Here is a 12,351-nt window from a genome sequence, read left to right on the forward strand (position 1 = left end):
TGTGTGTGTGTGTGTGTGTGTGTGTGTGTGTGTGTGTAGTATTACTCAGCCATCAAAAAGAATAAAATATTGCCATTTGCAATGACTCGGTTGGAGCTAGGGTGTGTTATAATCACTGAAATAGGTCAGTCAGAGAAAGACAAACACCATATGATTTCACTAATGTGGAATTTAAGAAACAAAATAAACACAGTGGGGAAAAAAAGAGAGAGGCAAACCAAAAAACAGATTCCTAACGATAGTGAACAAACTGAGGGTCACTGGAGGGGAGGTGGATGGGGGGATGGGTTAAATAAGTGATGAATATTAAGGAGGGTACTTGGTCTGATGACAACTGGTGCTGTATGTACATGACAGATTACTAAATTCTACACCTGAAGTTAATATAATAACACTGTATGTTAGCTAACTGGAATTTAAATAAAAACTTGAAGAAAAAAATAAATTACCACATTTCTGAATTACCTGAGTTATCTTCTACTTCCTGTCTTCCTTAGATGCCTAATATAACTGACTACACTCCTACCACCTGTATACCTGCAGGAGCTTTTGGCAGTCAGGTCACACTTCTCTTGTCTCAGAGACAAGCAGTTCCCAAATGGAGTCTCTGTGTCATGTTTAGGGACCGATAGGGTCATGGAAGGGGTGGACAGGCCATCTCTCTCCTATACTTAATGAAAAGAGACCCTCAGGAAATAACTTGGTATTCATGATGTAAGTTTAGTGTGAATTTAAACACAATGTGATGCATCTCCCAGGAGTATTCCCCTATGGAACAAAAGGATTTACCCAAGTCTACAGGTTTTAGGAGTGACCCCTTTGTATAGGTGGGTGTGGGAGGACATAAGATGGCCAATCCTGTAGGTGGACCATATATGAGGCCATAATCAGAAGAGGCTTTTGGTAGAGGAAATTGACAATAAATTTATTTTCAGAGAATATCTTAGCCTGAATTTCCGAACAGAGGGAAGCCGGGGAGCTTCCCTGACTGGTGCAGACCTCTTGGCCTTCAGAAGAAGCAGGACAGGAAAGCGCCGCTGTTCTCTTCCTGAGAACACTCTTGGGAGCTGAAGGGGAGATGGGTGGCCGCTGAAAATCTGTTATTTCTCCAACTCCTTCTCCATCCTTAGGCCTGGAACAAGTCGTTTTTGTTTTTGTTTGTTTGTTTTGTTTTTTTGGCCGGAAAAAGTCTTGAGCCAGGCAGGTATCTGAAGGGGTCCAGGTCAAGGCTCAGGTGAGCACTGGGGAGGCTCAGGGCAGGGCTGTCAGAGTGCATCCTCCGATGGAGCTCTGTGTGAGGAGGACTCAGAATGGTGCCCAACAATGCGGTCTTTCTCCCTTTCTATCTCAGTTTCTTCTCCATGCTATTTCCTCTAACATCTGGATATAATTTCCTTTTAGATAAATGCCCAGAAGTAGAATTACTGGGTCATATGGTAGTTCTAAATATTTTGAGGACGTCCCAGACTTTTTTGTGGTGATTTTCTTGAGTGGTGACTGGGCCCCCTGTGGATGGGTGTCATGTGCTCTGTGGAGGTTTTCCCACCTCATTTCATTGGGGGAGGACCCTGGGGACAGAGGAACTAATGCTTCTATTTTTAGAGGAAAGAACGCTGAGGTAGCTTGAGCTCTTCCTGCCTCCTCTTCCTTCGCACCCCTGTTTCTCCTGCTGCGATGAGGCAGCGGAGCTCGGTTAGACGGTGAGCCTGGGCTTCCGGGCCAGCACTCTCCTGAGGGCTGCTTTCACTTCCGCGTTCTTCAGACTGTAGATGAGGGGGTTTAGCAATGGGGTCACCACACTGTACTGCACAGAGAGCACTTGCTCCAGGGCTGAGCCAGATGCTGGGCTCATGTACCTTGAAGGAAATGGCACAGAGGAGTAAACTGAGCTCAGAACATTGGCCACAATACATGTTGGCAGGCATGATCCATCCCATCCCAGAGTCTCCGCAAAGTGGGTCCTCAGAGCTGAATTGACTATCAGTGGTAGAAGCATCTAGATATAACTGTATGATCACTGAGGAGTCAATCATTCCCACCTTCAAATGTCTCCAAACATGAGTTTTCTTATGCAGAACATTATAAGAGCTGCCCCGAGGAAAAAAGAAAATTCTGTAGCACATTGAAGGCTGCAGATTAAAACAAAACTAACAATTTCATGCATTTCTTTAGTACTTCATATGCTTCAAAACATCTTTTCTTAATAGTTATGATAAAGATATGAGGATTTTTTCCTCTTTTTTCCCTGTATATACAGTGTATGCTCTCATACCTCTCACAGGTGAGGATTGTTTCTTGCAAAAGTGTGTGCTTCTCTAATACTGCTGTCATTATTCCCAACATTTATGGCTCTGGGAATTACCTTCAGATATGGCACATTATTTTATATAATGCTTATTGGAACAAGCATTTGTCCTTTTAGGTACATTTTTCTTTGGCTCAGAAAAGAAGCTACACTTGGTAAATAAAGTGGAAAATAAAAATGTGCTAAGGAGAAGATATATCCAAAATAATAAGAATAAGTAATAAGAATAAATCTTGGAGTGTATTTCATTAAGTGTAAAAGCATTAATTTCTTTTTGCAACAGTACCATCATCACCGGAATGTTCTTTGAGGGTTCTGGTGTGCTTGATTTAAAAACATATTCATTTTACTGTCATTATTCTTCATCTATCCCTCCTAACATTTCTGTGAAGTAGGTAGGAGAAATCTTATTGTCTCCTTATGGCATATGAGGAAAATGAGATAGAGATAAAGAGATTTGCCCACAGCCTCAGGTGAGTTCTTCTTGACTATTCCTTATAATCCTTTTCCACCCTTACCTTCTCTCCAAGTAAAAAGTAACTGAGAAAATATGGAGCAATTTGTACTAATTCATCTCCCATTCACTAGTAGATACCATGAATCACTAATTATTCTTCTCCTAGTAGGTGAAGACTTGTCACCTAGAGCTGTTTATGTTTGAGAGAGCATGGTAGGAAAGAGCATGAAGTCAGTGGCACCTGGTTTATATTATGGCTCAATTACTAACTTGTTCTGGGACAAGGAATTTGTCCTGGTTACTCTTGAAATTTGAGGAATTACCTGGTTACTCTTGAAACTCAGATTCCTTACCTGAAAGTGGGGTTAAAATATTTCTCTTCTCTACATACTAAAATTGAGCTTGACTATGTAAAATTAGCTTCAGAGACATCATCTTCCAGTAGGAAAGAAAGATGCCATCTGTTTCAAGAATTATGTTTTTTATTTTTATTTTTTGCCTGGCACTGAATAATAATCTCTTATTTCCTTTTGAGGAAAAGGCTCTCTGATTTCCATTTGAGAACTATTAATTATAGATTATTGAAAGTAGGAATGTTTCTAGTCCTTGTATAAGCTCATCTTTCAGACTTAGACAATTGAGACCTGAGAGAAAAAAATGGAATTTTTATAACTCACACAGCTAGTCCAGAGCAGAACCAGAACTAGAACCCAGGCCTTCTGAATTCCAGTATTGTCATTTTCCTGCTACATTGCAGTGCCTTGTTCTACAGACCAACGCCACTTTACGGCAAGGGATACCCTACATTTACATTTAGGAGGTATAGTATGACATACCTGAAAACTCCTGAACCATAAAAGATGGTGACCACAAGAAAATGAGAAGAGCAGGTGGAAAAGATCTTCCTCCGACCCATGGCAGAGTTGATCCCCAGGGCTGTCATGATGATACGGGTGTAGGAGCCCAGCAATAGGACAAGGGTGCCAAGGCCCAGGACCACCATGGTGGTCAGGATGGAGGCAACACTAATGTAAGGGTCAGAACAAGCCAACAGGAGCACTGGGGGAAGCTCACAGGCAAAGCTGCGGACAAGATTGGGGCCACAGAAGTGCTGCTGACCCAGAAGGATGCTGTTAACCAGGTCTGTTCCCAGTCCTATGGCCCAGGATGCTCCCACCAGGCCAGTACATACCTTCCTATTCATGGCCACCACATACAACAGTGGGTGGCACACAGCCTGGAACCGATCATAGGCCATGACTGAAAGGAGGCAAGCTTCAGTGGCCCCAGAAAATATGACCAAGGAGATCTGAGTAAAACACTCAAGGGGGGATATAGTCTTCCATTTGGAAAGAAGGTTCTCTAGAAGTTTAGGTACAATGATTGAGGAATAGAAAGCATCCAGGAAGGAGAGGTGACTCAGGAAGAAGTACATGGGCGTGTGGAGGTGGGAATCGGCCCTAATCACCAGTAGCATTGTCAGGTTCCCCATCAGGGTCAGGAGGTAAATCCCCAGGAAGAGCACAAAGAGCAGAGCCTGGAGCTGAGGGTCGTTGGATAGTCCTAAGAGAAAAAATGTAGTGACTGTAGTTTTGTTGCCAACTTCCATGGAGTTCTCTTTCAGAGGGGCAAGAATGGAGAAGAATGATCAAATGAGTTGTCAGTCTCAGAACATGCCTGGGGATGAGGCTTTGGAAGTAAAGCTTCACGGCTCTTCAGCCCTTCCTGGTTCAGAGTAGAGAAGCTTGGCTCAGGCTCAAGGTGGAAAAGGTGGAAAAGAAGAGTGTAGATGATCAGACCTAGAAAGGAAAAAAAAAAAAAAAAGAGAACAGAGATTATCCAGACTGGAGAAGGAAAGGAAGGCAGTTGGGAACAGACTCCAGAGCATTGAGAAGTACTGTTTTCCAGTTCCAGTTCAAACCACAGGAGAGCTCTGATCAGCACAGTGAATAAATGATGAACATTTGGACTGATTAGATGGCTGACAGATTCATGATGAATGAGTGATTGATAGGGATATTGTGATACCTAATGATGGTGCAAGACCTTTTTCTGCCACAGTAAGTTCATGAGTAAGTCACTTGAGTTTCTTATTTAAAAAAAATCTGGGAGGTGCTTGGTTGGCTCAGTTGGCTAAGTGTCTGACTCGATTTCAGCTCAGGTCATGATCTCATGGTTCATAAGTTCAAGCCTCATACTCTGTCCTGACAGTGTGGAGCCTGCTTGAGATACTGTCTCTCTTTTTCTCTCTGCCCCTCCTTGGCTCTCTCTCTCTCAAAAATAAATAAATAAACATTAAAAAATCTGGGAAAACTAGATGGTTTCTAAAGTCCACTCTGGCTTAGAAATTCTAAAGATTAAAAAAAAAAAAGGCAAACAATTCTACAGGTGCCTGGGTGGCTCAGTTGGTTAAGCGCCTGACGGGCTCGCGTCATAATCTTGCAGTTTGTGAGTTTGAGCTCCACGTCAGGCTCTGTGCTGACAGCTCAGAGCCTGGAGCTTTTGATTCTGTGTCTCCCTCTCTCTCTGCCCCTCCCCCGCTCACTCTCTGTCTCTCTCCCTCTCAGAAATCAATAAAAATAAAAATAAAAATAAAGCAATTCTAAAGATTAAAGGACAGCTTCCTTGGGGATCACTGGTACCAAATAAAAATCCTTTCTTCCCTTCTGTGTCAACCCAAGCAGAAGTGGCACACAAGGTGCTGATTTTATGGAAGCCAGGCAGGAGGAAGCCCTCAAAATGGAGGTAAGAGATGTGCATATCAGCTACTCCAAGGTCTTCCCATTCCAGGGTTTCTGTCAATCTATATTGTCTACTGTTTGTTCTGTAATCTCAGTACTTAACATGTAAGTCTGTGAAGACCATGCTATATTCTGAGTTGGTACCAGGGGATTTGAATAAAGCCAAGTCAATCTTGGACCATCTTCTATGCATCACAGGGATGATAAAAGCCAGAGAGAGAAAGAGAGAGAGAGAGAGAGAGAGAGGAGAGGAAGAGGATTCAAGAACACTGAGAACTAGAATACCTGGTAAAATGTACAGTGATAGGGTTTGGTCTAGACCAGAGCAAGGTAAATTTGTCACCTTTCTCTTTGATGGATAACTCACGAAGGTGATAAGTGAGGATCTGCTCTGTTCATGGCTTGACACTAACAGGTTCCCAGACTGGTAGTTTTAGGAGAAGATGTATATGAATGAGAAGGAGATTTATCTCTACCTGGACACCCTAGGCCAACAAGTGATGCTCTCAGTGGATGATACCAAATGGCATGCTTCCCAACACTAGACCAAATCCCCAGATATAACTAATGCTTCTGTGGCGTTCCTTCAACTTTGTCCTTCCTTCAGAAGATTCAGGTGTGGAACTTCTTAGCAAAGAAACAACCCTATAGTCTTCTGTCTAAGGGGAAGGTTTCTTAATTCTTCTTCCCATATAACAATGGCCAGAGGGACTTGATCTCAGCTCTAGACTCTGGAGAGTAATGGAGTTCCCCGGAGAGGCCCTTAAGCAGGGGGCCTGTTCTAAATGTGAATGAGTTCTCCAGGGCCAACAATTCCTCTTCTGAATCACTCTTGTTTCATTGGGTTGCATCATACATGAGGGGCCTATATGTCTAAAGATAAAAATAAAAATAAATAAAAAAGATAAAAATATAGAATTCTAAGAATCCCTAGTATGAAAACTTGGAATTTCTTCTCTCCCTCCCTTTGTCCTTCCTTCCTTCTCATTTTATTATGTTTTAAATAATATTTATGAGTATACACATAAGATTATGATAAAAGAGAATGAAAAAGATACTAAAGATATATTAAAATAAAAGATATTAAAGATATTTTAATAATAAAAGAAGAAAATAAAGATTTATGTTATCCCAAATTATTTTATGTATTATAATTCGAATAAAATCCAAATAGATTAAAAACTTAAAAAAATTTAACTGTGACAAAAACTTCTTATTGTAAACAAATTTAAACTCATACAGAAGTAGAAAGAATAGTGTATTGACCCTTCTGTATCCACCATCCAGTTTCAATAATTACTAGCTTCTAGACTGCTACCCAGGTTTGACCACTTGGAGCTGGAAAATGTGGTCTCTGCATTATATGAAGAATCATGTGTCTAAAACATGGGAAAGTTCTATTACTGAAAGGTAGAAGAGAAGGGCAGTACTGAGGATGGATTATCAGTCTTTACCATGGATGAGGATTGAGTGGTTATTGACCAAGTCCCCAGGAGATAACAAACCAATAATATACAAAGATCTGGTGTTTTTCATTTGGGACCACCCATACATCTCTGGACTTAAGAGAAAAAATAATCTTTTATTTTGTTTGAGGCACTGCATTTGAAGATCTCTTCTATAACAGCTTAGTCTTTATCTTCCTAAAATAGATTTCCTAACTAACCCAAATTGTCACACCTGACAGGTGTGAGGCCATTGTGGTTTTGATTTGTATTTCCCTGATAATGAGTGATGTTGAGCATCTTTTCATGTGTCTGTTAGCCATCTGGATGTTTTCTTTGGAAAAATGTCTATTCCTGTCTTCTGTGTATTTCTCCACTAGATTATTTGTTTCTTGGGTGCTGAGTTTGGTAAGTTCTTTATAGATTTTGGATATTAACCCTGTATCAGATATGTCATTTGCAAATATCTTCTCCAATTCCATTGGTTGCCTTTTAGTTTTATTGATTGTTTCCTTCATTGTACAGAAGATTTTTATTTTGATGAGGTCCCAATTGTTCATTTTTGCTTTTTATTTGCCTTGCCTCTGGAGACACGTTTATTAAGAAGTTGCTGTGGCAAGAGATTGCTGCCTGTGTTCTCCTGCAGGATTTCAATGATTTCCTGTGTCATATTTAAGTCTTTCATCCATTTTGAGTTTATTTTTGTGTATGGTGTAAGAAAGAGGTCCAGTTTTATTCTTCTGCATGTTGCTGTCCAGTTTCCCCAACACCATTTGCTACCATTGGATACTCTTTCCTTCTTTGTCAAAGATTAGTTGGCCATATATTTGTGGGTCCATCTCTGATTATCTCAATGTGTTTTTATGCCAGTACCTTACTGTCTTGATGATTACAGCTTTGTAGTACAGCTTGAAGTCCGGAATTGTGATGCCTCCAGCTTTGGTTTTCTTTTTCAACATTACTTTGTATTGGGGGTCTTTATTGGTTCCATACTTATGATTGTTCTAGCCCTGTGAAGAAAGGCCCAGCTTTTTTCTTTCTTTCTTTTTTTTTTTCAGCTTTTTTCTTATTGTAAGAGCAGCCCTCCACAGCTCTGAGCCAAAACCAGAAGTCTGAGTTTTTAAATAGGAAAATTACAGCTCTTGTTTCCAGAATGTCTTTTATCTTACTGTACTTGAATCTCTTTAACTGCCTTCACTGTTTGTATTTTTTCTGTGGTGGTTGTTTAGGTCCATCTATTTCTATCGCTTTCCACATTTTTTGTGGGTTGTTCTGATTATTCTACTTAATGTTTATCTCTCTGTCTTTCTATACTGTTTTGTTTACTCACTGTGGCCAAAGTCTGCTGTTTGAGTTCTGTAAGTGGCGACATTCTTGTGGCAGAGGAGAGTCCACACCCATGTGCCTGTAGCAGCCTGCAAGTTGCCATTCCATCTCCTTTCACATACTTCTGCATTCCAGGCTCTGTGTGACTTCCCCTCAAGAAAGGAAGACTTATCTAGGTTTGAGTTCTTCTTTAGGTGTTTGGTAGTTGGACAGGAATCCCTTTGCATGAGGGAATGCCAGCCTTGACCTATAGGCTCATCACCAGAGTGCTAGTCTTCCCGAGAACATCCATGTTCAGTTCCTGGAGACAAATGCCTGCATGCATTGCTCCTAACAGCACTCCCATGGGCCCATGAGCCTCACTGGCCTAGCTTCCTGATGGCAGCAGCCGCAGCTCAGCCCAAGAGAACCAGGAAGTTTGAACTTGGGATTAGAGTTCAGTGGGACATATTCAAGCTGCTGATTCTTTGTACGTTTCAGGATACAGTAACACACTGAATACATTAATGGTCAACTATGCCATATCTTCATTTTGCATTTCACTGGCCTAATCCATTGCGAATTACTGCTTAATGCTCAGAGAGACATCCATTGCTTTTGCTTTCCTATGGGAATTTCATTCAAGTTCTTGAGTTCTTATAATGCATTCTTCCTGAAGGTGAAATTTCCCCAAACCCAAATATCTTCTAATTTTCCTTTCTCAAAGTCCCCAGTGTGGTCTCTTTGGTTATGGGTATAGGGTAAAATAATTCTAGCTCATTCAGACTTCATTGCAGAGGCCTATATGACCAACCCATCATTTCTTCTAATGGCTCATGAGAAAACTTCCCTGCCAGCCATGCAGCCTGCTTGTTGAGCCCATAATTGCTATTTAGCTCTCACTAAACTGTGAACTCCCTGAGAGCAAGAGGATATATTTTTTAATGGCAAGAGTTAGACAGGTTTCCATTAATAATGAAAACTCCAAGGATCCAAAATGACAAATCTTACAAATCTAAGATTTATAGGAAAAGGACAGCAGCATCAAAATAAGTGTATGCATCACGGCCAAAGGCTGCCTCATAGCAGGGGGAGAGGACTGCGTGGAGCTCAGTTATCTTCCTTCCACTGGACCATACAGCAAATGCTTTCTCTCTTGATTAGAAACCACCAACATGTATGTGAAACACTACAACCAGGAGCTCCAACGTAACTGGGTATGTGTGACATCAGGTCCTCCATCCAGCCTGGTAAACGAAGCGGCTGCTTGCTGCACAAACCATCTCCGCAAAGGTAGCAGAGATTCGAAGATTCAAGGTAAGTCCAAACGTTTGCTCAGGAGCTAGCAGACATTCTCCTTCACTTAGTGGTGTTCAAGGAGGGAGATTTGCCCCTAGGTCTAAAATTCTCAGTAGCCATTTCAACAAGGACTTATCAGGGAACTGTTTTTAGCTCACTGTGCAAAGTCACAATTCTTTTCACTCAACAATCCTTTATGTTTATGTTTTCTTGCCCTCCACCGTCAATTTTCCCACCTGAATCACCTTTCATTTTTACTTACAAGCATGTGTTTTATTTTTTAAAATAATAGTTTATTGTCAAATTAGTTTCCATATAACACCCAATGCTTCTCCCCACACGTGCCCCCCACCATGACCATCCCCCCTTCCCCCTCCCCCTTCCCCTCCCTCTTCAGGCCTTGGTTTGTTCTCAGGATTCAATAGTCTTTCATGATTTGTGTCCCTCTCTCTCTCCAACTCTCTTTCCCCCTTCCCCTCCCTATGGTCCTCTGTTACTTTCTCCTGTTAGACCTATGAGTGCAAACATATGATATCTGTCCTTTTCTGCCTGACTTATTTCGCTTAGCATGACACCCTCGAGGTCCATCCACTTTGCTACAAATGGCCATATTTCATTCTTTCTCATTGCCATGCAATACTCCATTGCGTATATATACCACATCTTCTTATCCATTCATCAGGTGATGGACATTTAGGCTCTTTTCCATGATTTGGCTATTGTAGAAAGTGCCGCTATGAACATTGGGGTACATGTGCCCCTATGCATCAGCACTTCTGTATCCCCTGGGTAAATGCCTAGCAGTGCTATTGCTGGGTCATAGGGGAGTTCTCTCAATATTTTTTGAGGAGTCTCCACACTGTTTTCCAGAGTGGCTGCACCAGTTTACATTCCCACCAACAGTGTAGGAGGGTGCCCATTTCTCCACATCCTCGCCAGCTGAATCACCTTTTTAGTAGTAATTGGTCTCAGATATAGCTAATTTAACAGGTATGTCTGCCCAGGTTCCTTTGGTTGAAGCGCCATCTTCTGGCCAGAGAGGGTGAAGCACAACCAAAGGAGATTCTGAGCTTTTATTTTTGCTAACATTGAATGCAGCAACCATGGAACTGAGTTTTTGAGGACCTGGCTGAAGTTCCTGCTAATCTATTTTGCTGGGTCTGAGGCTTAGGTTTTATCATTTTCAGATTCCACTGGAAGGTTTATTAAATAACTCCTTAGAAAACATGTGCTAATTCAAATCAAGGGTGATTTGGCAACCATCTGACATCAATGATTCATCTTCACCCTCTTTAGCAGAGCCATAGTTTTTCTATCTAAATAATGCTTTAGCCATATTTTTAGTTAGAAAGTGAGTTATGCAGTGGACCTCTAATCCCGCTTCTGATACCAACTGAACGATTGGCAGCAGTTAGTCTTTGTTAAAGGACCCCAAATAACAACGCTTACAAATCTATGGTTGTTGCAGAAAGGGAAACAGCATAGCAACAACATCAAGTAAGGATAACCTCATATCCAAAAGCTACCCCACAGCAAGTCATCCAGACACACCTGGCATTGGTTCCAAGTGTCCTTTTTCCATCATGCCATGGCAGGACATACTTCTTAGATCAGGAATCGCCGATGGGTGCATAGCACATTTTGGAACCAGGAAATACAGAAGGATTATAGAACTACCTTATACCTTCTTAATCATATAGATCTTGCTATGTCACTAGCCTCAATAGCGGAGGTCTCTGTGAGGTCTCACTGAGACGAGATACAAATAACCAATCTCATTGTTATCAATAAACAATGGTGACACGCTGGGATAAGCCACTTCAAAAGTCACCTTGGACCCATGGATACAAAGCAAACCATTAATCAGTGCATTTCATACCTTGACCAGGGATCAGTACCACGCAGGTGTGTCTCTTATTTCAGTAAAAAAATTTCAGGCCAGTTCTGCGTCTGCTAGAATTAACCCTAAATCACAGCACACTTTTCCTCCTTTGGCAGTAAATCCCTGTTTATATATACTGCTCCACACATTATACATGCTCGCAGGAAGTTGATGGGTGAATCAGTGAATGAATAAGCAGAATTTGCATTTCCAGGTTTTGGGTAACTATTTCCTTTTTCTTTCTTTTCTTTTCCTTTAGCATGTGTGTTTTCCATATTAAGGCATTTGGATGATTAATCATTCACTGTTTTTTTAGTTTTTATTTTATTATTATTTTTTAAATAGTTCATTGTCAAATTGGTTTCCATACAACACCCAGTGCCCTTCCCCATAAGTGCCCTCCTCCATCACCACCACCTCTTTTCCCCCCTCCCCCTTCCCCTTCAACCCTCAGTTCGTTTTCAGTATTCAATAGTCTCTCAGGTTTTGTGTCCCTCTCTCTCCCCAACTCTCTTTCCCCCTTCCTCTTCCCCTGGTCCTCCATTAGGTTTCTCCTGTTTTCCTGTTAGACCTATGAGTACAAACATATGGTAACTGTCCTTCTCCGCCTGACTTATTTTGCTTAGCATGACACCCTCGAGGTCCATCCACTTTCCTACAAATGGCCAGATTTCATTCTTTCTCATTGCCATGTAATACTCCATATATATATACATACCACATCTTCTTATCCATTCATCAGGTGATGGACATTTAGGCTCTTTCCATGATTTGGCTATTGTTGACATTGCTGCTGTGAACACTGGGGTACATGTGCCCCTATGCATCAGCACTTCTCTATCCCTTGGGTAAATTCCCAGCAGTGGTATTGCTGGGTCATAGGGGAGTTCTATGGATAGTTTTTTGAGGAACCTCCA

General features: G+C 41.4%; 1 protein-coding gene across 1 annotated transcript; it reads right to left on the minus strand.

Annotated features, from left to right (window-relative positions):
- Positions 1 to 1,693: 1,693 nt before the first annotated feature.
- Positions 1,694 to 4,408, minus strand: LOC115303459 (olfactory receptor 8S1-like). The gene is made up of 2 exons (XM_029953222.1): positions 3,599 to 4,408; positions 1,694 to 1,856 (listed from the first exon to the last, which is right to left on the minus strand). The coding sequence occupies exons 1-2, from the start codon at positions 4,369 to 4,371 to the stop codon at positions 1,694 to 1,696; spliced, it is 936 nt and encodes a 311-aa protein (XP_029809082.1). The 5' UTR covers positions 4,372 to 4,408.
- Between the last annotated feature and the right edge of the window lie 7,943 nt (positions 4,409 to 12,351).

This window comes from Suricata suricatta, chromosome 10, assembly GCF_006229205.1.
Source record: "Suricata suricatta isolate VVHF042 chromosome 10, meerkat_22Aug2017_6uvM2_HiC, whole genome shotgun sequence".
NCBI lineage: Eukaryota > Metazoa > Chordata > Mammalia > Carnivora > Herpestidae > Suricata > Suricata suricatta.

Coding starts and splice junctions, on each gene's coding strand:
- LOC115303459 (XM_029953222.1), bottom strand. CDS start 4,371: ATGGAAGTTGGCAACAAAACTACAGTCACTACATTTTTTCTCTTAGGA. Junction 1,857..3,598: donor TATGGTTCAGGAGTTTTCAG/GTATGTCATACT, acceptor ATTTCCTTCAAG/GTACATGAGCCCAGCATCTG.